The sequence below is a fragment of the Ranitomeya variabilis genome, chromosome 3 (genome assembly GCF_051348905.1).
Source record: "Ranitomeya variabilis isolate aRanVar5 chromosome 3, aRanVar5.hap1, whole genome shotgun sequence".
Lineage (NCBI taxonomy): Eukaryota > Metazoa > Chordata > Amphibia > Anura > Dendrobatidae > Ranitomeya > Ranitomeya variabilis.
The window spans coordinates 444680318-444707680 of NC_135234.1; the positions used below are offsets into that span (position 1 = coordinate 444680318).

Here is a 27363-nt window from a genome sequence, read left to right on the forward strand (position 1 = left end):
TAGGGAGAAAGGCAGAATTAGAAAATCTACAAAATGAATGTATACCAAGACTTTAAACAATGAAGAACTTAAATGAGTTGTGTAATTTAATCATATTTTAAGGAAAGTGTTAAGGATATTATTTTGTTGCCAATAATATATAACTATTATACGTTCTTCTCCTTTGTTTGTAGCATAGACTTCCTCAAAGACTGTACCAGTTTTCAAAATGGCTGCTAAAGGATGGACATGTGACTAGACCTGCCCAGTAGCCTCCTCCAATTAAAAAAAACATCCTACCATGTGCAGTGTTTTTCTATTGGAGGAGACCGGTCTGGTCACATGACTCTCCACCACCAGCAGCCATTGTATGGTCAGGAGAGCTATGTGGAAGGCTGCACTGACAAGTACAGAAGGAACACCTGTAATTCTTAGTAAGTGCCACAAACGTGTCCTACACATTCAATACAAGAAAAAAAAGTGGGCAACCCTTTAATAATAAATATACAGACTACATGAATATGTGAAGCAGCTTTGTATAGATTTACTATTTTCAGCCTATATAAAAAAAATCCTTGAATTACGGTATTTCTTAATAGTTAACCATTTATGTAAAAAGCCAATATGCATTTTTAGTTTGCAATGCCAGAAAAAACGACTTGAAAACACATTTATTTGGCAGGTATTTATGGTGACAAGTGGTAGACTACTAATGTACTGCGTTATTTGTGAGGAAATTATCTCAGGGTGCCACTTTATTATAGGAAATGGCCAACAGGAACCTAGCTGCCACCCAGTCTGGGGCCAAAGGGTATGTGTCCACGTTCAGGATTGCATCAGGATTTGGTCAGGATTTTTCATCAGTATTTGTAAGCCAAAACCAGGAGTGGAACAAATAGAGGAAAAGTATAATAGAAACATATGCACCACTTCTGCATTTATCACCCACTCCTGGTTTTGTCTTACAAATACTGATGGAAAATCCTGACCAAATCCTGATGCAATCCTGAATGTTGACACATACCCTTAGAGTGCGAAAGTCAGACATCCTGGGGGCCTTCCATGCAAGTCCGGGGCAAGTGATATTCCAGTACACTGTAACCTATGTTAATATATAGATTTTCTACTTGCCTACAATACATGTTTAATAAAGTCCATTTTATTCACCAAAAATGTAGCAAAATCTGTACTCTCTCATTGCTTTCTAATGGTGTAAAAACCCTGCATGTGAACATAGCCTTAAGGGGGATGCCCACTATTCAGAGAAACCCCATGTTTCCCCCTTGTAAAATAATAACCCCTATACTCCCCTCCGGTGCTGGCGCCATTCGAGTGGTGTCGGCACCGACTCTCCCGGGGATCATGTGACATTATGTCACTGGATCCCTGAGGCCAAGCAGCGCTGGCTTCACTCTCCCGGCCTTTGGACGTATCACATACATTCAGAAGTGAGAGAGCAACAGCTAGTGCTGATTGGCCACAGGGATTGAGTGACATAATATCACATCATCCCCAGGAGAGAAAGTGCCGACACCAGCATTGGATAGAAGTGTAGGTGTAATTCTTTTACTGGGGGGAAACATAGGGAGTCAGAAGGGATTGTCAGAGTAGTGGACAACACTTACGATGTGCGAATGATTTTATGGTTAAATTACTTTTATATAACTTTAAACAGCATTTGGGGAAATCTAAACAGAAAAAATGTTTATATTCCAAACTGCTTCTTATACACATATGCTGTATCTTCATGTCACGGTTATATAATCTCATTGTCTTATTGTTACATACACGCCAGGGCCTGTTATTGCTCTACATCAGTACTTCGCTTGGAAGAGTTATTCACAAAAAAAACACAAGTTAATTATTATTTATTTATAAAGCGCCATTAATTCCTGGGTGTTGTACGTGTGAAAAAGGATTACATATATATAACATTAAGCAAACAAATCGACTGATGGGGAGAGGAACTTGTCCTCATGGGCTTACAATCTACACGGCAAAGGGAAAGAAGAAACTAGGTCTTGCTGCTTCCGGGGAGTGTGAGCACTGGGACCCCCAGCAATCCTGAGGTTGGTGCTCTAGATTCCCTAGAATGGGGTTCTTGAATGTTGTAGAGATGGGCATGCTCGAACCTCAGCACCATTCACTGTCTATGGGACTGCCAGAAACTGCTAAGCACTGAACTCAACAGTCCCGTAGGCAATGAATGGAGTGGAGCATGTGCATCTCTAATCCTTTCAGGACGGTGCTGCAGACCCTAGTTCTTGGATTCCAAAGCCCCGATCTATGGATCGCTGGACAGGGAATAACTTTTTTTTTAGAATGACCCTTCAAGTTCAGATGTAAATGTGCACAGCAGTGCACTACACCCCATTTGAAGACACGATTTCGATACAGCGGTCGTGCCTGAGCAGACAACACAGCATCAATGAGTCCAGTAATTACTGCGGCAGTTTTGTGCTGTAAACATGGCATCCCCGCTATAGCTGTGTCACCCAATACCAGGGGCAAAATTACACAAGCAGCGCTGAAGTGGCAGAGGGCAAGTAACACTGATATGGTTATTTTTACACAGGGAAAACCTAAGGACTAAAAAAAAACCAAAAAAAAAAAAAACGGCAAAACGTAGAATTTTTAAAATAATATTTCTGGGCATTCTATATACCATATATCGCTTGTTTTTGGCATCTGGGTTTTTTTTTTTTTACACAAATTTAAAGGGAAGCAAAGTCCAATGTGTTTAGAATTGACTTAACCATTTAATGTTCATTCTTTTCATTCCACTGCTTATTTCACATACTTAAAAAAAACCCAGAACAATAGGTTAATGTGGAAAGAAAACCACCCAGCAGTGACATGTACAATGTGTTCTCCTTATGGAAAGTGGCTGCACCGGAGTGTCATCACTATAAATAGTCGTATCGGTTGTGCTGACTAAGAGCAGTCCCTGGTGAGCGCTCCTCATATACAGCACCGTATGTGCCATGTAGCAGCAATTACCTGCCAAGAGGAATAGCAAAGTAGAAGACAGACAGCATCAGCGTGCGGGTGTTCTTGGTAAACAGATCTCCGATGATGGTGGGAGCGATGGTGGAGTAGCTGGCCTCCCCAATACCTACAAGTCCTCTAGAGAGTACAAGCAGCCAGAAATACTGAAAAAGAAGACATTTAGGCTCAGATTACTATAAAAACACATTGTTTTAGTTTACTACATAACATCGCACATGTCCGTACGGATTCCCTGTGGCCTGGAAAGTGTTAATGCATAAGCAATTTTCTTTGGTTGCCAAAGAAACTGGTAAGGGGGTATGTCATGGGAATACACAAGTATAAAAAAGAAGAAGCAGGGTGGGCATCTCCTGGCGGGGGTCCTATTATCAGCCAGACAATCCCAATAAACAAGGCAAAATCATTACACGGCTTTGTTTGGTCTGTGCTTTTGATCTGCATGGTTCCTCTTACGGTAAATTTGCCTTCACCAGCAGATGCATAGGTACAACGATTAGCCGTAGTTCGTATTAAAGATGAAATGAAAGAAAATGGAGAATTTAGCTACATAGTAATGTAACAAATCCATATAATATGGAGGTTTTTAAACTATCAACATGAGAATTTAGACTATATAAATGAACGGGTACGTGAATTGTTAGCGGTGCTTGGTATAAGCAGTTGGGGACATAAATGCTCTATATATTTATACTAGCTGTACTACCCGGCTTCGCCCGGGTTAATGACTGCTGTTAGCAAAATAGAATGTGTTAACAAAAATTTATTCTGCACACAAAAACCACAAAACAAATAGATAGAAATGTAATTATTAAAAGGCAAAAACTAAGCAAATAGAAGCATTTCACAACATATATTAGCTTTGTTATACTGAGAATGTCTTTGTTGCCTATATTAACCAATCAGAGCTCAGGTTAATTAACTGTAGCAAAATAGAAGCTGAGCTGTGATTGGTTGCTATTGGCAGCCTGATAAATCCCCAGCCAACAGGAAGCCCTCCCCCCTGGCAGTATATATTAGCTCACACATACACATAATAGACAGGTCATGTGACTGACAGCTGCCGTATTTCCTATATGGTACATTTGTTGCTCTTGTAGTTTGCTTATTAATCAGATTTTTATTTTTGAAGGACAATACCAGACTTGTGTGTGTTTTAGGGCGAGTTTTATGTGTCAAGTTGTGTGTGTTGAGTTGCGTGTGGCGACATGCATGTAGCGACTTTTGTGAGATGAGTTTTGTGTGGCGACATGCGTGTAGCAACATTTTGTGTGTTGAGTTGCATGTGACAGGTTAGTGTAGCAAGTTGTGTGCAGCAAGATTTGTGCATGGCGAGTTTTGCGCGTGGCGAGTTTTATGTGTGGTGCATTTTGAGTATGTGCAAGTTTTGTGTGAGGCAACTTTTGCATGTGGTGCAACTTTTGTACATGTGGCAATTTTTCTGTGTGTGCAAGTTTTGCATGAGGTGAGTTTTCCATGAGGTGAGTTTTGCACGTGTGGCGAGTTTTGCGTGAGCCTAGTTTTGCATATGGCGAGTTTTGCATGTAGCGAGTTTTGAGTGGTGACTTTTGTGTTTCGACTTTTATGTGGCGAGGTTGGTGTGTGTGTGTGGTGAAATGTGTGCTGAGGGTGGTATATGTGTTCAAGCACGTGGTAGTGTGTGGCGCATTTTGTGTTTGTGTTCATATCCCCGTGTGTGGTGAGTATCCCATGTCGGGGCCCCACCTTAGCAACTGTACGGTATATACTCTTTGTCGCCATCGCTCTCATTCTTTAAGTCCTCATTGTTCACATCTGGCAGCTGTCAATTTTCCTCCAACACTTTTCCCTTCACTTTTTCCCCATTATGTAGATAGGAGCAAAATTGTTTGGTGAATTGGAACGCGCGGGGTTAAAATTTCACCTCACAACATAGCCTATGACGCTCTCGGGGTCCAGACGTGTGACTGTGCAAAATTTTGTGGCTGTAGCTGCGACGGTACAGATGCCAATCCCGGACATACACACATACATACATACACACATTCAGCTTTATATATTAGATATACCTGTATGTAATCTCCTGTATATAGTATATACCTGTGTGTCATCTCACCTATATATAGTATATATCTGTGTGTCATCTCCTGGATATAGTATATACCTGTATGTCATCTCCTCCTATACATAGCATATACCTGTGTCATCTCCTCCTGTATATACTATATACCTGTAGGTAATCTGCTCCTGTATATAGTATATACCTGTGTGTCATCTCCTCCTGTATATAGTATATACCTGTATGTCATCTCCTCCTGTATGTAGTATGTACCTGTATGTCATCTCCTCCTCTATATAGTATATACCTGTGTGTCATCTCTCCTGTATATAGTATATATCTGTGTGTCATCTCCTCCTGTATATAGTATATACCTGTGTGTCATCTCCCCTGTAAATAGTATATACCTGTGTGTCATCTCCTGTATATAGTATATAGCTGTATGCCATCTCCTCCTGTATTAGCCCTCGTTCACACGTTATTTGGTCAGTATTTTTACCTCAGTATTTGTAAGCTAAAATGGCAGCCTGATAAATCCCCAGCCAACAGTAAGCCCACCCCCTGGCAGTATATATTAGCTCACACATACACATAATAGACTGGTCATGTGACTGACAGCTGCCGGATTCCTATATGGTACATTTGTTGCTCTTGTAGTTTGTCTGCTTATTAATCAGATTTTTATTTTTGAAGGATACCAGACTTGTGTGTGTTTTAGGGCGAGTTTCGTGTGTCAAGTTGTGTGTGTTGAGTTGCGTGTGGCGACATGCATGTAGGGACTTTTGTGAGATGAGTTTTGTGTGGCGACATGCGTGTAGCAACTTTTTGTGTGTCGAGTTGCATGTGACAGGTTAGTGTAGCAAGTTGTGTGCAGCAAGTTTTGCGCATGGCGAGTTTTGCGCGTGGCGAGTTTTATGTGTGGTGCCTTTTGAGTATGTGCAAGTTTTGTGTGAGGCAACTTTTGCATGTGTTGCAACTTTTGTGCATGTGGCAATTTTTCTGCGTGTGGCAATTTTTCTGCGTGTGCAAGTTTTGCGTGTGGCGAGTTTTGCACGTGTGGCGAGTTTTGCATGTGGAGAGTTTTGCGCGTGGCGAGTTTTGAGCGGCGACTTTTGTGTTTCTACTTTTATGTGGCGAGGTTGGTGTATGTGTGGTGAAATGTGCACTGAGGGTGGTATATGTGTTCGAGCACGTGGTAGTGTGTGGCGCATTTTGTGTGTGTGTTCATATCCCCGTGGTGGTGTGATTATCCCATGTTGGGGCCCCACCTTAGCAACTGTACAGTATATACTCTTTGGTGCCATCGCTGTCATTCTTTAAGTCCCCCTTGTTCACATCTGGCAGCTGTTAATTTGCCTCCAACACTTTTCCTTTCATTTTTTCCCCATTATGTAGATAGGGGCAAAATTGTTTGGTGACTTGGAAAGCGCGGGGTTAAAATTTCACCTCACAATATAGCTTTGACGCTCTCAGGGTCCAGACGTGTGACTGTGCAAAATTTTGTGCCTGTAGCTGCGACGCCTCCAACACTTTTCCTTTCACTTTTTCCCCATTATGTAGATAGGGGCAAAATTGTTTGGTGAATTGGAAAGCGCGGGGTTAAAATTTCACCTCACAACATAGCCTATGACGCTCTCGGGGTCCAGACGTGTGACTGTGCAAAATTTTGTGGCTGTAGCTGCTACGGTTCAGATGCCAATCCCGGACATACATACATACATACATACATACACACACACACACATTCAGCTTTATATATTAGATTGTAGGATGATACAAAAGGTAGGTGGCATTTTAAACGTTTTCATTACAGAGAATCTGTCCTCACAATTTTGCATGTTACAGTAGAGGCATGGCCATAATGGTGCTGTTATAGGGATTATACAGATGCCTTTAGTGATCATCAGCATTTGAAGTTTGGGTGTAATATGAGGTACATGAGCCCTCTAATGCACTCATATTTGCTTCCCATATCATATAGAAGCAGGCAGAGATTTTTAGTTTCTGATAGCTCATTAATCTGAGAAACAAAATTGTGGCCTGTTCCATTGAGCTCTATATATACGGAAGTATTTTACTTTTTAAAGGGAACCTGTTAGCCCACTAATGCTGCCCAAAAAGTGATCAATACGAATCAGTCTGTCTGCACCATTGCAGCCAGGTTCAGTTTTCCCTGAAATACTCCAGCATTTTAGAAATATCAGTTTAGAGATCTGGCTGGGGACCATGGGGAAATACGAGACTTATCTGGTACTGCCGCCGGATGACTTCTCTCCGCACAGCAAAGATGGAGTACACTGACAGGTCCCCTTTAATAAGATTAGAGCTGCTAATTAGTCCTAAAAAGATATTCCAGTTTTAGAAGAATAAATGTTCATAGTATGAGGAAACGTTAAAGAAATTTCCAACATACTTTCCGTACCAATTCCTTACAGGTTTCAAGATTGCTCAATAGGAACCTACTTCTAGTGGATATCAAATCAGTCCTGGTCATTGTGAGAGTTACACAGCAGATTTTTAAAATGTGAAAAATTAATTCAGAATTGATACTTTTCATCATACAGAGAATAACTATTTAGTGAAATTGAAATACCCCTTTAAGTCAAGCATTCATGTGACTGTAACCAGGAAAATTAGACATACACAGGTCAAGAAAGCCCATCGGCCTTTGTGGTGGAGACCTAGGTCATTACACATTGATAAAACATCATGGCATTTCTTTGTAGTAGGTCTCTGTCCTTCAGGCTATGCACTTTGTGTATTATTTACGCAGTCTGCATGAGAATAGGTAACACCGCTGTGGGATTGCATGCCAATATTTGTCTTCATGCCCAAAGAGATATCTGAAGGTGTCTGAATACAACATGAAGATGCTTTATCCACTAGGGGAAAGTGGAAAACAATGCATGCTTTAGACTACATGTCAAACTCTGGCTCACGGGCAAAATCTGGCCCGTAGGGTGAGCATATTTGGCCCGTGATGCTGGTCAGGTCCCCGAGTATATTTGGCCCACAATGCCGGGCAGGTCACCCGCCTGACATCACATTTTCAACTATATCAGCATCCTAAATGCTGATACCGTTGAAAGCAATGATGGAGGAAGGAGCACCACCTGATGCTCCCTTTATCATTCTCTCTCTGCGTCTGACATCTCAGCGAAGCGGGCGCATTTACATCATTACAAAGCACCCCCTGTACCAAGGTTTGCAGAGGATCTGAAGACACCATGGAGAGCCAAGAGCAGTGGGGGAATGGGAAGAGGTGAGTATTTACTTTTTTTTATGTGGGATCCATTATACTCTATGGAGCACTATGTGGGGCCATTATACTCTATGGAGCATTTTTGTGGCCATTATACTGTATGGAAGGCAATGCAGGGCCCTGTTATACTGTATGGAGGGCTGTGTTGGGATTACAGTTGGAGAGTCATACTTTGTCGTGGTCACCATTCTTTGCTGGGGGGGAATTGAGTGAGGGGGGTACAGTAGGGTCATCATACCGTGCGTGTGGAGGAATTAACTGTGGGGGTATCATACTGTGTTTAGGGGCACTTTTTTTAATCATGCTTTCTGTAATATTCAAGGTTTTTTATCCTTTATTACATACTTAAATTAGGTGATTGGGCCATAAGCTTTGTACTGCTCTTACATAACATATGATATGTCAATATTTTATTCTAAGAGCTCTTAATTAAAATGTACTTTGTTTGTGGGACAACCCCTTTAAGTTTTTTCCAGGCGAAAGTTTGTTATATTTGATTAAAAAAAAAAAAACTATTGAAGTTTTCCCTTAACAAATATCAAGGTTGGCCTGCGACTATGTCCAAGCTTTCAATTTTGTCCCTCTGTGTATTTGAGTTTGACATTCCAGCCTTAGACCCTTTACATCAGGATTATGGTTCTATCATTGTACAATCCTCTTCCAGCCTGTGAGAGCTGTGGAACCAGGACAGACATGGAATGCGTTATGCCTTAAGCTATGTGAATAAAGAAGTGTAAGTAGATATTAGAGAGCTCAGTTCTTCAAAGGGCCTCATATTTCCCAATCATATCCACAACTTCCTTTAAAAGTTGTACCCTTATATAAATACACACAATTACAGAAAAACATAAAACTGGAATAACACATAGGCCCGATTCATCATCGAAGCTTCTCCAGTTTTATGGAGAAATTGCATCTTTTTTTTAAGTCGCTCGAGTCCCCGCAGCTGCATTTCTTGCGGTTATTCGACAGCCGCAGTAAATGCTGGGATTGCCTAACAAACAGACAATCCCTGTTTGTGTTGCCGTCGAATAGCCGCGAGACACGCAGCAGCGGGGACTCGAACATATTTTTTAAGCACGCCGAAGTCACGCCGTTATCACACGACAATGCTCAGATAACTTATCCAAGCACGTTCGCTCATCACTAATAATCACATTTGAAGTATTTCAGTGCCTTTTGGTGTACAGTTTCTACCTTTATCCGTTGCATTCTAGTAGTTCCTATGGATCCTAGAACCTATTGTAACCTATATAATAAGCTATGGAGTGCAACCTACCCAGATCTTGAAAAAAAAAGAATAATGACAAAATAATTGTAAATGCTGGATCATGCCATAAGTAGAAAAAAAAATATCTTAATTTGTTTTTTTATTATTTCTTAGGAAATACTATGGAGCATTGTAAAGAGAAGTTGCTCATGCAGTCTATAAAATAACATCCGCTGAACCCAGCGCCAGCCATCTAATGTGTATCGGGATGTGCAGACTTTCCCAATGAATGATCGGGCAATTGGATTTCCTATGCTTTGTGCTGCAGGGAAGTAAGCCCCAACCAGCAATTTACTCATCTCTCCCTGTTATAACATGCATGATCAGCCAAGCAGAGTGTGCATATGTATGAGGCGTTCAAAAGGCATAGCTAGTGATCAGCTGGCCGCTACCAAAAGTAGCCAGCCAGGCATATGCTCCATTTTTTACCGTACAGTGTTGCTTCTGAAGGTGCCTGTACAACAGAGCATGGGGTCCAAATTGCTTCATACAGACGCTGTGCACACTGTGCAGGCTCCAGTATACACAAGCCCTTATCCATACACAACCGGTTATGGCAGCCACAGAGAGAAATGGGCACCTGGGAAAAAACAATATATGGGCCCTTTGGAGCACAATTCCACCAGCTTTGTAGGTGGATAAGACATTACCAACATAAAAAAAATGTTAAACTTATATTTTCAACAAGTATTTAGGCTTGTGATGATTGGGCAGGATATAGAACGTAGATATATCTACCAAATTAGAAAGGTGTTCCTGGGAATTTTATTGAAAGGACTACACAGTTGGATAAAATTATTAAATTCGGAGGCTGGGCCAGGAATACTTAGAATGGAATAATAATAGTGGATATAATCAGGGGACCCAATAAAACAAGAATATACAGTACACGTGGGAAATGGACTAATGAAATAGCCGAGCTCTTCTAGCTCAGGCAATAAGTTTGTTTTCATTTTGGTGCTAGTCCCTGGTATTAATGTGATTCTCACACAGTAGATTCTGTAAATTAACACAGTGAGAAAAAGTGCTTATTTCAGCTAATGTAATTCACAAAAAAACTTGCTTCATTGAGGATAATAAAGTGGGACATTTAGACAAATAAAACCGGAGGATATTCACAATGAATGGAAAATGAGATGATGATGATGATATGCGATCCTTGTGTTCAGAGCAGTTTCTGGTTGTGGGGAGTCTATTTTAAGATTGTTCAATAGGTTTCCATCCAAAATAAAACTACCAGTGACTAGAATTTATAGGGAAAGAGGTCCAGATGTAGTATGGTCGAGAAGCTTTGAGTGAGAGGTGCCCTTAGACATGAGATTTCAGCCTGTGAGAAGATCTGTCTTCTTGTTCAGTATATCATAACCTTAAAGAGGACACTCACATCAGACTTTGAAGGGATCGGCAGACCGCATAACGACATGTTCAGGAAACATTTGTTTGGCCTACTCAAGGGAAGATAAGCCACCGCAGCTTACTGCCCTCTCTATTAGGAACACTTGCCTGAACCAAGTGATCAATGAGTGGAACAGGCTGCCACGAGAGGTGGCGAGTTCTCCTTCAATGGAAGTCGTAAAGCAGAGGCTGGACAGACATCTGTCTGGGATGATTTAGTGAATCCTGCTTTGAGCAAGGGGTTGGACACGATGAGGCTGGAGGTCCCTTCCAACTCTACCATTTTATGACTATGAACCAAAGGTGAAGTGTGCATGGAGCTTATTAGGAATAGCATATGAACAGTGCACTGAGGTAGCAGAAGGGGCTTCTCCTGGCCAGAACATCTGATATCAGTGGATCCAAAAAAAAATCTTCCCCACTAAATGCTTCACTGCGGAGATAGGTTTGTTCTATTGCATAGGAAAGGTCTAACGTTTTTGGTACTACAATGAAGATAAAGTAAATTCTGTAGAAGATTGATAGAGTACTTTGGAACAAGCTATTGTAAGACCCTACAATCCAACCAAACAGAACAAAAGTTCCTAGTACATAGTAATCTATATGGTTATCATTAAACACTCCAGTAAGGACTGATAGTCTTGTTAAACATTAATACATAGGCAAATAATCTGACCGTAACAAGTGCTGATCAACAGATTATTCATAGGTTATTATGCTTCCATTTACTTGCGCGAGTCATCTTAATGTGTAGCGTGTATGGGGATGAATGACCCTGTGATTCTTCACCCCCATGCAGTTTGCATGTTCTCAGCAGCAATCCTTATTTTCACAAAGCAATGCGCTGAAGACCAATGAGGACTTTAAGCCCTGCATAATAGTTATGATAAGCAGACATGTTTTCACAATGCAATGCAATATTGGCCCGTGTAAAAGGGTAACCCAGAAATATGATAAACTCTAGGATTAAGACATCTACAAGTACGGTGGCCATCTCTTTAATATGTAGGGCTGAATGCATGATTGGAGAACAGTTATTTTTCCCAATACCCCATTATATGCATATTGGCTTGATTCGGCTGAATATGCATGTGTTGACAATAGCAAGAGGGGTATTAGGCGCTCTCCAACACCTCTGGCAATGGCTTGTTTCCTAGAAGAACAACATATAGGACATGTTGAAATCGAACGTTCATGTTTCCCTGACCTCTGTAGTTGGGGAAAGTTGGGACATCCCCATAGATGGTAGACTGGTCCTTCCAAAATTATTGGGTACAGCTGACATTTATGTATGCATACTGATGCATACTGCAGGCCTAAGGTTTGGATCAAAACCTCTACCCTCTTAATTGGTGGATTCAGCCCTAAATAAGAAAAAAATACCATATATGCCATTGTTGAGAGATCATTTTTAATCCCTGTACACCTACTAACTTCTGTGCATTGTGCTCGGCTAAGGTGCTTTTTAACCTTGGTCTTGTAACCAGTGTGATCACATACTGTACACTGCCTGCTAAGAGCTTATGGAAACTAAAACAAAGGACTATGGATGTATTCATGCAGGAAACATCAGAGGAGGGTGTGACAAAACATGTGCTACTGGAATGCAAATATTAAAATGAAAAAGAAAGCTTTAGAATGGCGGGGACTCTCCGTGTTCCAGTTAATCTCTGTAGGAATGTGACACCTCTCACATTTCACCCTCATGTTGCCTTGTAATTCTCTGGAGTGGTTATGTCATAATTACTACAGAAGAGAGAATGACAGGTTGTAACAAAGTCTGAGCCAGTGCCATATAACAGAGGATTCTGGAATAACAAAGAAGAGTAATTACCAGGAACATGTACTACCACAGCACCTGATCCCGGCCTAGTAGTGTCAATACCTGCAGTGTTACCTTTTCAGCTGAGCTAATACATTTTTATTAGTGTCTAAGAATGTGGCCTAACTAGATGTTCAAATAGCTTTAAAATACCCCATATGAGCCTTTACATGGCGGTAGTTTTAGGATAACTCTGTTAAGCTGGCCCCAATAGGACGAACAGCTCACATTTACAATCTATCTTCCCATGAACAAAGTACCTTACATTTTAATTAAAAGATCTTGGAATAATAACTTGAACACTTGGAGGTTTTAAAAGTGTTCCTGTGATGAGATAATCTTCTAAATATGCCGCTGCTATGTATTGTGTAATGGCCCTGTCTGACCAAGTAGAACTGCTCCAGTTCATCATCTGCACATACCAAAGCCCCTGTCCAGAGGGAAAGCATAAGTCACTTATAATAAGTGAGAATACAGATGACACAGCAGGGGGCTCATAGCTTCTACTTTCTGGAGGTAACATTTGCCTATTTGTTTTATCACAGGAGTCAGTGTTTCTGCCAGGTCACTAGTCCTGTGAGATCCTAATAAATGAAGTCAGTGACATACAAGCCCAGTGGCCACTGGAGCTCCTACCTCACAAACTTAATTCATGAAGAGCTCAGAGGGCTGAAGACATTGCAGGAACCCCAGGCAGAGAACTGTGTTGCCTCAGAAAGCAGCAACTGTGAGCCCCTGCTGTCTGTATACTATACATAAGTTATTTATCTCCCCCCCTCCTTCCCACCCGAACAGGAGCTGGGCATGTGCAGACTATGAACTAGAGCAGCTTTGCATGGTCAGACACAGTCATTACACAGTACATAGCTGGGGCACATTTATAAGATTATCTCAGGACAGGAACATCTTATTAAAACGTCCAATTGTGAAACATATTATAATACCAAGATCTATTTAGTAAAATGTACTCTATCCATGGGATAACCCCTTTAAAGCTCTTGGGCCCCAATATGAAATTTATAACAAGGTTCTTACCTACAGTGTCATATTTATACTACTAAAGTCTTTCGTGGAAGAGGGGCTTTTGGGTTTCTCTAGCACCAAAGCTCAGATGCATCTGCTACCCCTACACCCACCACAGCTTTGCCAAACTAGTGAGCTACAAACCAGTGAACGACCTTGGTTCTGGAAATAGTCGTCCTATATACATGTGATAGTAATTCATATAATAAATTACACTTTTATCATATACTGTGCTTAAAAACAAACTACTGGATCACTATAAAGACACACTACTGACCGCGAAAAATAAAGTAACATTTCTACACACACACTGGTTGTACAATGTCTCTTTCACGTGGTTCTTATTAGTGTCAAAAGGATCATAAATAAAAAACACAGTTACCTTTACCAATTATGCATGGGATTAACTTTTTTTGCATTTTGAATAGGAGTGGGTTTTTTTCTTGGAGAAAAGGGAACACACTTCAAAAACAATGTTCAGATTTCTAAAAGTGAGCGTAAGCTTCTGGTAGCATTATTTTATGGTGTTAAACCCTAAATTAATATTAGTGTATGAATCCTGTGATTTTTAAGAAGAAAAAAAATGGAATAAAAGATGAAAATGACAGCAATGAAATATGGCTATATGTAAAACCTCTTTATTTGTTAACATCTCTTTATAGAGCCCAGTCTGTGAAGCATATGACCTTTCCGTACAGCTAATAACCAAATACATAATCTGTACATTCCTGCATGACAATATTTTGATGATGTGATATAAACCATATGTTGGTACGATACGCGGAGTTCTCTGATGGAGGGTTGTAATAACATAAGACATTACTACAGTAGATTGACCCTTTCATTCCTGATGACTAAATGCCCTTTTACCATCTCAAAGTTCAGTCCATGCATATCCTACCTGTTTGGAGATGAAGGAACTTGAGAAGGTGATGGCTGACCAGAAGAAGATCCCACAGCTCAGGATCACTTTTCTGTTGAAGCGGTCTCCTAAGTAACCAAATATTGGAGCTGCCACCATGAAGCTACAGATGAAAACTGCCAAAGAAAAGTTTCAGTTAGTGATAGATGAGCACTGCACTTATATATAGCCATAGTTACTGGAGGAGTCAACAGAAAACAGCAAAAACACCAACGCACTAAAATGGTCAGGGTCGTTACAGTGACAAATGATTGAGGTTTTTGTAGATAAATAAAAGTCTTATCCTTATGCAATATAATTTTGGCAGGAATACAAATACTATCAGCACTGAAGTCATGAAAAATACCAAATATTAAATATATATATAAAAATTGCCCCATTTTAAATCAGCTGAAGAACAATCTTCTGCATATAAGTATATGTACGATACATATAAAACTTAATTAGTTTACCATATTGTATTAATAGACACCTTTCTGACAAGTGACGGGAATCTCAGGATTAAAACTTGAAAATGTATCTAATGAATTGATAATGAATGAAAATGAAGTCATGAAGGTGTATGGCAAGCAAATTATAATTATTGTTAAAGAGTGCAGATTATATATTCCTAAATCTCATTAGCCATAAGATATACTTGTCTCTTATGTATTTTAGCTGCCAGGTAATAAAGTTGTAACATGTAGATCAACAGGGTACTCATTTCTTGACCAGAACTAAGAATATGAGAAATACTCGGGTTCCAATGTAGCTATACCATATAGAATACACAGTATTTAAAGTATATTATTTTTTAAAATAAATACTATTTTTAATTATACAGCCATAATTGCTGGATCCTCTACTATTTTTGGATACCATCTATGGGACTGACTCTCCTGCATGACCCTGGGCACCTGCCAAGCTCATGATGGCCGACTACTAGGAGGGTGAGCAGATTTTTTGCTTTGTTTGCCCATATACAAAGAATTGAAAGAGAAGGGGGTTGGCTTAGCTATTGGAATGAGCCAATCTCTCAGCCCACTTCACACACAGAACTGGCCACTTGCTGACCCAGAAGTGCTTTGTCAAACAAGCTGAAAATGGAGCTGTGGAAACTTACATCTGTATATTATGTTATTTTTGTTTTGAAGAATTTGTCTCAAGGTGTATTTCCTTCTCCAACATTCTATCACAATACGTAGTAGGTGTAATGATGATATTATCAAATACCTTCAATTAGAAATGTAGTATAGTTTTTCTGATTAACTATGTGACTTACCCCATGTGCAGGGCATTACAGTAGCTTAGATATCCATGGTTACGGCCACTCAGTGACAGCAAGTTGTCAGTGGCCATAACCATGGATATCTAAGCTACTGCAATGCCCTACACATGGGGTAAGTGACATAGTTAATCAGAAAAAACTATACTACATTTCTAATTGTAGTATTGCTTAATATTATTACACATACTACATATTGGGATAGGATCTTGGAGATGAGAATACCTTTTTTACAACTAATATGAATGAAAAGAATGATTTGGAGTGCACGGGATAAAAAGCTGCCTATTCAAGTCTCCAAAATGTTGACCGATTAGATGGTATGTAGTCTGAAATCTGTAAAAACTTTAAAAAAAAACACTGATCAAACAATATCCTGAAATTATGTTAGTTTGCAATGTTGCACCTGTGTGGTGCACAGCATTATCTGAAAGAAAACAAGGAATTTAACTTGCGCAACAAAAGTAATCATCCTGTAGTACATACCGTATATACTCAAGTATAAGCAGACCTAAGTATAAGCCGAGACCCCTAATTTTGCCACAAAAAACTGGGAAAACTTAATGACTCGAGTATAAGCCTAGGGTGGAAAATGCAGCAGCTACTGGTAAATTTCAAAAATAAAAATAGATACCAATAAAAGTAAAATTAATTGAGACATCAGTAGTTTAAGTGTTTTGAATATCCATATTGAATCAGGAGCCCCATATAATGCTCCATACAGTTCATGATGGGCCCCATAAGATGCTCCATACAAAATACGCCCCATATAATTCTCCATACAGTATATGATGGGCCCCATAAGATGCTCCATATTAAAATATGCCCCATACAATGCTGCACAAATGTTGATTATGGCCCCATAAGATGCTCCATACAGACATTTTCCCCATATAATGCTCCACAAATGCTCATTATTGCCCCATAAGATGCTCCATAGACACATTTGCCCCATATAATGCTCCACAAATGCTGATTATGGCCCCATAAGATGCTTTATAGAGATATTTGCCCCATATAATGCTGCACATGGCCCCATAAGATGCTCCCGGTGCGGTCCCTGCACGTCTGTTCCACGGCAACTTCTTCCTGTAGTGAGCGGTCACATGGTACCGCTCATTACAGTAATGAATTTGCTGCTCCACCCCTATGGGAGTGGAGTCGGGTCCATATTCATTACTGTAATGAGCGGTACCATGTGACCGCTCACTACAGGAAGAAGCTGCCGGCGCCCGGGAACCAAGGATGTGCAGGGACCGCGCCAGTAGCAGGTGAGTATTATTAGACAGCTGCCGCTCCCCCTCCCCTGCCAACCTCTGGGTATGACTCGAGTATAAGCCAAGAGGGGCAATTTCAGCCTAAAAAAATGGGCTGAAATTCTCGGCTTATACTCGAATATATACGGTAATTAAAACAGTATTAGGCTATGTGCACACAGAGCGTTTTTTCGGCGTGGAAATGGGCCAAGAACACTATGGAATCCTTATGCAAGCTAATTCAATGACAATCCTGAAGTGTTGTGAACATGATCAGTAAATTTCCTTAAGTATTTGCAGTGTGTTTTTTTCTGCAACATGTCAATTCTTTATGCGTTTTGCAGCCTTTTCCCCATTGACTTCAAATTAGTCAGTCAAATCCGCAGCAAAAACACAGGTATAAAAATGTTTGCGTATTTGTTTTGCTTTTACCAGCTTCCTATGGTGTTTCACACGCTGTCATCTGTGTGACAGCGTGGGAAACACTGCCACGGTGGTTCTTATAGGCGGTATCTCTACTGCTGGTAAGACAGTCTGTCATAACGCTTCAGGGTCATGCTGTCACAAGTCAGCGTGATTCTTCAGCTGTGACTGCGACCCACGGTAACGCTACCGCCGGTAAGACCACCACCGCCAAGACAGTCGGTCAGATCGCTGCGGGGTTATGCTGTCATATGTTAGCGTGATCCCACAACTGTGACTGCAACCCTCGGTAGCGCTACTGCAGACTGTCGGTCAGAGTGCTGCGGTATCATGCTGTCTGATGTCAGCGTGACCCCGCAGCTGTGACCTGCATCGGTGACCTGCATCGGTGACCTGCGGTAAAATGCTCTCCACAGGTCAGCAGGCGCAGGCTAATGAGACTACTACTCCCATCGGGCTACGTCTGCTGTCACTGATAACCGTGACAGCAGGTGCTGCTGATGGGAGACGTAGTCTCCTCTGCCTTTACCTGTGCTCTCAGTTGAAAAAAAAAAAAAGTAAAATAATTACATACATATTCTAATAAAAATAAAAACCCATTATACTCACCTAACACCAAATCCCCGATGCCCTCGTTTCCTAGAAAAAAAAATAAATAAATAAAGCACCACATACTCACCTGTCCATGTAATCCCGAGTGTCCCACAGCGATCTCACGTGTAGAACAGTCACATCGGAAGATGTGGCCGCTCTACCCGGACGATACACTACGAGAGTGATTACCTACTGTCAGTGTATCACTGAGCTGCCATGAGAGAAGTCACCGGAGTTCTCACGGCAGAACATGGCAGTCCCCGTACAGCAGATTTTATAAGGGGACCCTATGTCAATTTTTTCTGGGGTCCCCCTGTAAACTAGCCAGTAGAGGCTAAGCAAACAGCTGTGAGCTGATATTCATAGCCTGTAGTGATGAGCGAGTGTACTCGTTGCTCGGGTTTTCCCGAGCACTCTCGGGTGGTCTCTGAGTATTTATGACTGCTCGGAGATTAAGTTTAATTTGCCTCAGCAGCATGATTTACAGCTATTAGCCAGCTTGATTACATGTGGGGATTCCCTAGCAACCAGGCAACCCCCAAATGTACTCAGCATGGCTAATAGCTGTAAATCATTCAGCTGCCGTGATGAAAACTAAATCTGCGAACACTAACAAATACTCGGAGGTCACCCGAGCATGCTCAGGAAAACCCAAGCAACGAGTACACTCGCTCATCACTAATAGCCTGGGAACCTTTATGGCTATTGGCTCCATCCCAGAATATTAACATCAGCCCACAGCCATTGGCTTTCCCTCTGCTGGTTATTAAAATTAAGCGGGAGCCCAAGCAATTTTGGTTTTCATTTTTTTTCTTTAAAATTAACAGTTGTTTGGTTACAGCCTGTGTATGTTCGTTTTGTTAACGCTGCTACATAGGCTGGTGACAATGTGTGTACCTTTGTGTGTGTGTGTGTGTGTGTGTGTGTGTTTACTTATCAGCTTAGTAATGAGGGTGTCGGGCTGACACCTTTTTAGCCTAGAGCAAAGTGTCAATGACAGCTACTGCCCTAATCCCATTACCCTGATGCCACACTGCATCAGCATGAAAAGGTGGTGTTGAACAAAGAAATTACATCACAAAAGTTTTTTTAAATATATTTATTGGCAAAAACGCACTTTTTTTCTGCAGTGTTTTTCCTGTGAAGAAATGCAAAAACCTTGCAGAAATTTCTGCAAGTAAATACTGAACGTGCGCACATAGCCAAACTGTCTAGAGGAGCAGTTGCTCTTTTGACATGCACATGTTATTATGAAATAGGAAAAACAGGTAGTTAAACAAAAATTTAAGTGTAAGGTGTTAAGACATTGGGGCATGGACGTAAAAACACATAGCAGTAGATAAATGCATATTTAGAATTTAAAAGGCCTCACCGGAAAGTAAAGAATGTCTCAACCTGCTGAATCTATACTAAACTGTAATGAAGAACATAATGGACGCATGAGCTCTATCAGCCTTCTGAACAACTGCGCAAGAGCGCAAAAAAGCATAAAGGATGTACAAGAGAGAGAGAGCACGAGAAAGGGAGCGAGAACTTGGAGCTCATGCACATGGCCGTGGATCTAAGTTTGATCATAAACTACAATGCAAGGAATTGCTGCAGGTCCTCAGAACGATTACAGACTGCAATGCACGGACTGGCCATGGGGGGTTCTCCTGACAAGCATGACAACCTCATAGAAAATACAAATTGTCACAATCTGGTCGGGAGACCTGTGGCCAGTCTGTGAATTGCGGTCCGTAATTGGACAGAGATCCACGGACATCGGCATGAGACCTTACAGTTGGCCAAAAAGATTTATGGGACCCAGATCCAGTGTTCACCTCAGCAGTACAATGTAATGTGTTATATATGGCTATATTGGGAATTTAACTAGATTTTCTTTCTAGACACACCGATATAAAAATTGAACAGTAGGCTGTATTTTAACAACTTTTTCAAGATGACTGAAGTGTGTCTTCCCCTATGACTTACCTTATAGGAAATCTCTACATTCTGTAGGTTTCCTACGAAACCCCAACTTCCTAGATGATTATCTCAAGATTCCTCTGGATAGGTTAGCTGAATAGAAGCAACAGTCAACGAAAACTCAAAAAGCAAGTACAACTGCTTATAATTAACATGTGCTAATGTTTTGGTAAGTTTTGTCAGAGATAGTGAGAAAGAAATCCACTCCGGAAAGGTGAAAAGTACAATATTCTCTGTTTTGACAGCCCGCACTCAACACTGAAACTATGATAAGATTTGTTACAGTCTACAGAAATGAATTTCACTGGCACCAAATGTTTATATAGCAGAAGAGCATATATACTGATGTACTTGAGGAGTGAATACAAATACAAATAGTGTGGGGTAATAAAAATTGTCAGACTTTTTTGTATTCTCTTCTGTCTGAAACAGAGCATACTGTTGTAACACACCTATTACAACTGTTTGAGTCTGTCTATGGATCTGGATTATAGAGAAAATAGTACGTGGTTCCCACAACACCATGCTGCCGTACATAACATCTGTTATACTCACCCCCCACCTCCCAAAAAAAAATAATTCTGTACTTCAAGATAGATCTTTAAAAAAAAAAAAATAATAAAAAAAGCAAAACACTGGTTGCGTTACTGTAGCCATGTATTGAAAAAAAATAAAAAATAAAAAGAATAGCCAGCCGGGGACTAAATGTCTTATCTGACTAGCCCTAGGCAGGTTCCTGGCTGCTTCTCTCCATAAAGATTCCTTTCACTAAAGGTACCTTCACACGAAACGACATTATAACGATATCGCTAGCAATCCGTGACGTTGCAGCGTCCTCGCTAGCGATATCGTTTCGTTTGACACGCAGCAGCGATCAGGATCCTGCTGTGATGTCGCTGGTCGCTGAATAAAGTCCAGAACTTTATTTGGTCGTCCGATCGCTGTGTATCGTTGTGTTTGAAAGCAAAAGCAACGATACCAGCGATATTTTACACTGGTAACCAGGGTAAACATCGGGTTACTAAGCGCAGGGCCGCGCTTAGTTACCCGATGTTTACCCTGGTTACTAGCGTAAAATGTAAAAAAAACAAACAGCACATACTCACATTGCGTCCCCTGCAGTCTGCTTCCTCCTCTGACTCAGCGCCGCAAAGTGAAAGTGAAAGCAGCACAGCGGTGACGTCACCGCTCTGCTCTCACTGTACGGCGCTCAGTCAGTCAGGAAGTGGACGCAGGGGGACGTGAATGTAAGTATGTGCTGTTTGTTTTTTTTAGATTTTACGCTGGTAACCAGGGTAAACATCGGGTTACTAAGCGCGGCCCTGCGCTTAGTTACCCGATGTTTACCCTGGTTACCAGGGGACCTCGGCATAGTTGATCGCTGGAGAGCGGTCTGTGTGACAGCTCTCCAGCGACCAAACAGCGACGCTGCAGCGATCGACATCGTTGTCGCTATCGCTGCAGCGTCGCTTCGTGTGAAGGTACCTTAAAGGTACCGTCACACTAGGCGATATCGCCAGCGATCCGTGACGTTGCAGCGACCTGGATAGCGATATCGCTGTATTTGACACGCAGCAGCGATCTGGATCCCGCTGTGAAATTGCTGGTCGCTGCTAGAAGGTCTGCACTTTATTTGGTCGCTAGGTCGCCGTGTATCGCCGTGTTTGACAGCAAAAGCAAGGATACCAGCGATATTTTACACTGGTAACCAGGGTAAACATCGGGTTACTAAGCGCAGGGCCGCGCTTAGTAACCCGATGTTTACCCTGGTTACCAGCGTAAAAGTTAAAAAAACAAACAGCACATACTCACCAGCGCGTCCCCCAGCCTCTGCTTCCTTACACTGACTGAGCGCCGGCCCTAAACTGAAAGTGAAAGCACAGCGGTGATGTCACCGCTGTGCTGTTAGGGCCGGAGCTCAGTCAGTGTCAGGAAGCAGAGGCTGGGGGACGCGCTGGTGAGTATGTGCTGTTTGTTTTTTTAACTTTTACGCTGGTAACCAGGGTAAACATCGGGTTACTAAGCGCGGCCCTGCGCTTAGTAACCCGATGTTTACCCTGGTTACCCGGGGACCTCGGCATCGTTGGTCGCTGGAGAGCGGTCTGTGTGACAGCTCTCCAGCGACCAAACAGCGACGCTGCAGCGATCGGCATCGCTGTCGCTATCGCTGCAGCGTCGCTTAATGTGACGGTACCTTAAGTTGCACATACCAAAAGGTAGAGATCTGTCAATCTAGGGGAGTAGGGCAGTATGGAAGCCGCCAGAGACCTGCCTCTCATTAATCAGCCGAGATACCTAGTCCCTGGCTGGTTTTTCAAATTACCGTATGTTCTCTGTGAAAACGCCTCAGCATTTCAGAGTAAGGGCATGTTTCCACGGTCAGTATTCGCTGTGGATTGGACGCTGTGTACAGCCGCAACCTCCAATCCGCAGTGCCCAGATGTTACAGCACAGTGGATGGGATTTTATGAAATCCCATCTCCACTATGCGTGCAGGGATGCCTCCGGCTTCTCTGTGTAACTGCACATGCGGTGCGTCTTTCTAGACCACAGCATGTCAATTTATCTTGTGGAGACGCTCAGTCTCCGCAAGATAAATATCACCGTTCAATGTATAGAATGCGGCGATTCCGCATGGTTCAATGAACACATGCGGAATCACCGTGCGTACAAAAGTAGGCAGCGCTTTGGACAGAGCTGTGTCCAAAGCGCTGCCGATAATGGCCTGTGGAAACATACCCTTACACATGCTATGTGCATATGACTCTTAGGCTATGTTCACATGTCCAGTAGTGATCCATTAGAACGGATCCACCAGCAATCCGTTGGCAAAAAAGTTGTGCAGACATAACTTTTAGTCCGTTTTATATAGGAAAAAAAAGCATCCAGCAGAGATCAGATAATACTGAAGTCTATGGAAAACAAATCACATAATTGGCAATCAGTTTTTCTTTCATTTGTAAAGGATCTGTTTTTTTGCCTACTGCCAAGACTGATGTTAGGGGCAGGCAGACTAGGCATTTGTATAGTGCCCCTGCTCTCCCAGGGGCCCCCCCAGCGTGCTACCAATAGCGGCATGCCAGGTCGGCCGCTATGGTGTCCGTAAGGCTACTTTCACACTAGCGTCGTACGACGCACGTCGCAATGCGTAGTTTTGGGAAAAAACGCACCCTGCAAAATTGCTTGCAGGATGCGTTTTTTCTCCATAGACTTGCATTAGCGACGCATTGCGCATGCGCATGCATGCGCGGCCGGAACTCCGCCTCCCCGGACATCACAATGGGGCAGCGGATGCGTTGTAAAACTGCATCCGCTGCCCCCGTTGTGTTTTACTCACAGTTTGCATCAGTACGTCGCAACGTCGCATTGCGACGAGCGTCGTACAATGCTAGTGTGAAAGTAGCCTAAGAGGGGCAGGGCGCCGCCCCTCCCTGCATTGCGTATTCAACTTATTGATGTGGACAGTTGAAAGAAAGAAAGCAGTGTTGGAGGAGAGAGTGTCAGATACGCTCCCTCTCCCATCATTTCCCTTCAGCTTCGGACTCAGTAGGCGCGCGATGATGTCACTTCATCATGCGCCATGCTGTGCCAGCAATGGAGCTAATGAGATGCTCTGCAGAAGCCAGAGCAGCAGGGGAATTGTGAGAGGCAAGTATTGTGTGTGTCTGCATTATACTGTGCATGTGCAGCTGAATTATACTGTGTGGAGGGCTACATTATACTGTGTGTGTGTGTGTGTCTGTAGGTGGAGGCTGCGTGTGTGTGTGTGTGTGGCGGAGGGGGGGTGTTTGGAGCTGCATTATGCTGTGGGTGTGGAGGCTGCATAATTCTGTGTTTGTGTGTGGGGGGTTGGGAGCTGCACTATACTGTGTGGGGGGGACACATTGTACTCCATCAAGGACCATGGAGAATGCATTATACTATATGGAGGACTATGGGGAGTGTATTCTAGTATATGGCGGACAATGTAGAGTGTATTAATGTATACAGTGGACCATGTAGAGTACATTAAAGTATATGGCGGACCATGGGGAGTGTATTAAAGTATATGGCGGACCATGGGGAGTGTATTAAAGTATATGGAAGGCTATGGGGCACATACTATATGGAGGACTATGGGGCAAATTATACTATATGGAGCACATAGTATAATGCACGCCATATAGTTTTATGTGGAGGACTATGGGGAGTAATATACTAAACAAGAAAAATGCTACCTATTCATCAAGTGATTGGATTGCTTATGCCAGAACAGAAATCATTGTTCTCGGCACATCGCTCGGTGTAAACTGCAGATATGCTGCTTATAACATGATACTGTATGGAGACAGATTGATCTACTTATTGATCGTTCTGTGCCCATCATTCTTCCTCGTCCATTATAAAGAGGCCGGGAAACAAGCGTTGAACAACTTTAATATTGTTGATCACGATCGTTTAGCGGTCTGAACTCCGCGCAATATTTCTGTGTGATGGAGCAATATGTGAGCATTTGGGGCCCCACATTTGGTCAGGGCCCCAGTTTGTCTAAAACAGGCCCTGCCTACTGCATCCAGTAAGCAAAAAAAATGGATGTTACAAATGAAAGAAAAAGGGATGGCTAATTAATGGATCCATTTTCCACAGACTTCAATGTAAGAAAAAAAAATGCATCACAGATCAGTTATTTAATGATGGACTTAAAAGCTGTGTGTCCTGCTGGATCCATCGTAACTGATCACTACTGGACATGTGCACATACTCAAAGTCATCAAAACAGTATTGCAAAAAAGGATGCAACCTTCTTTCAGGTAAATCCCCTATGAAAAATATTTAGATAGATCTTTCCTGATTGGAGTCATCCATGTGGACAACCTTGATCACCAATAAAGGTCTGGGGAAACCTTTTCTAAACATTCAATTGTCAAGATGACATAGACCCGGTAGAGAGAACTTGAGAAGTTGCAAACAGATTGAGATTTGGCCAGCTTGATTCTATCTCCTCTTCACCGTATCAAGTCTATCTCAATGAAAGTCTGGTGGGATGTTCTTAAAAGACTTTCAATTACAGCACCTCTCCAAGGTAATCATGAGACAACGATCTAATCTTGTAACCAAAGTCTGAAACACTTCACACAAAGCTTTCCACCTGCTGGGAAGAATTTTCATGAAGTCTCAGAGGTCAAAGGCAAATTGAGACTTCTTCGGAGGCAAACCAGCCTGATAGATTAATGTGTATTTTAACAGCTCGCATGCCACAACTCCTTTCAGCGCTCATGGGCAAGTAATATATGTGTTAGCTATTCTCATTAAATTCTCAACCAAGGCAGTAAATATTAACAGCGTTCCTCTCTGGCGTAGGAACAGACAAAATCCCATTTTGTGGCTATCAGATAGTGACTATGTTTAACTGAAACAAGTGACTAGTTTGTGATTCATACAAATCTTTCAACGTTAATGTTTTGGTATTATTCTTATGCTGGGCTTATCATTTTCGGAAATGTCCAAATTTTTTTTTCTTTCTAACGACTGAGTAATTATACAAAAGTTGTCAATGATTCCTTTATATCATTGATTGGTATAATATGCGGCGGTGCAACAACCACAATAAAGCTGTCTGTTGACACTAATTACCGCATGTCAGGATACAATGACAAAGATTATCATTATCATCAATTGAAACTATTCAATTTTAGTCAATTATAGGAGTTCAGAATTAATGAAATCTGTAGTATTATCCCAGCAAGGAAATACATCCATGCACATATTGTTCTGGTCTCTGTAAAAATTATACCGGTCCTGTTTTAGCAGAAGACAATTGTCCACAACGTGATGTAAATTTGTTTTGAATGCATGTACTTTCTGTGCAGTATACATTGACAAGCTATTTTAAAAGGGGCTGTCCAGACTTGACACAAGTCTGCAGTTACTATATGGCTGCAGACTTCTGAATCCTGACAATATGTGGAGCGCATGTTGTCAAGATTTACAGGGACTGCCGGCAAGAGCGGGAGGTAAAGTCACCGCAAGTATGAAATGTGCATATTTACGACCAAAATACAAGCGAATTGAGAGAGGCCAAACACTTATATTAGGCACTTGACCGCATACATGCGCATTGCATACTTGTAGTCACATGACTGCCCACTCTCGCCGACAATGCTGGTTAATCTTTACAGCGTATGCACCACACACTGTCAAGACTCAAAAGTTTGCATAACTCCGGCCAGATTCCAACTAAACGTGACCGGCCTCTCTCAATACGAGTGAGTTGGGTGAGGCCAAGCACGTATAGTCGGTATTTCACCACATGTATGCAAATTGTTTATTTGTGGTCATGTGACCATATGCTTTCACTGAAAATACTGGTGAATCCGGACAGCGTACGCACCACGCACTGTCAGAACTCAGAAATTTGCAGTGACTGCAGACTTATCAGAAGACTGAACAACCCCTTTGAGGCATAGCTCAGGACTTTAAAAAATGAGATACGATGTACAATAAACAATTATATTGTGGTACCGCGTTATTCAGATACATCTATGTAAATACTTCTCAACTGTATTTACAGTAATGAATAGAATTAAGGAAAATTTCCATGCCACGATCTCTCTAACAGTCACTAAATAATTCAGATGGAAAATATTGATAATCTCCAAAATGTAAGTAAAACAGTAGCGATGAGCGGATCCATGGAAGTTCGGCCTTTGGTACACACCCAAACTTTAGTCTAAAGTTCAGTTCGGGTATCAGAACTGTACCCAAACTTGAACCAGAACCCCATTGAAAACAATGGATACCCGAACTTTGGATCTCTTTCAACTTCTGGGCGTTTAACACCGGACACTAACGGTCCGGTACGAACCTAAAACTTTTAGGTTCATGTTCGCTCATCTCTAGTTAATAGTAATAACATTAGATGTCATTTTTTAGATGGGAATGTTATTGTAACATATGGCAAAGTTTGATGCCCATGTCTCCACATGGTAACACATTACGTCTCACCCTTATTACTTACAAGGTTTATCTTGTCATTTATTTCTTATCCATACCGGAAAAACACAGATGGCCACACTGATAGCAAAAATGAATCAGATTGATGGTAAAAACAGTCACATGGATTTTCAGGTACGTGTTTAAGCATGGATGTGTGCAAAAGGCC

General features: G+C 41.7%; 1 protein-coding gene across 3 annotated transcripts in view; it reads right to left on the bottom strand.

The window, feature by feature from the left end:
• SPNS2 (SPNS lysolipid transporter 2, sphingosine-1-phosphate) overlaps nt 1–27363 on the bottom strand; it is a 144755-nt gene that overhangs the window by 39853 nt on the left and 77539 nt on the right. For all 3 annotated transcript variants that reach the window (XR_013223906.1, XM_077296484.1, XM_077296485.1), the window contains exons 3-4: nt 14697–14833; nt 2980–3131 (exon numbers count right to left, since the gene is read on the bottom strand). Coding sequence is in view for 2 of the 3 variants with exons in the window: in XM_077296484.1 (XP_077152599.1) it covers nt 2980–3131; nt 14697–14833 (289 nt within the window). In the remaining variant the exon portion in view is untranslated. The remainder of the gene's footprint in view (nt 1–2979; nt 3132–14696; nt 14834–27363) is intronic.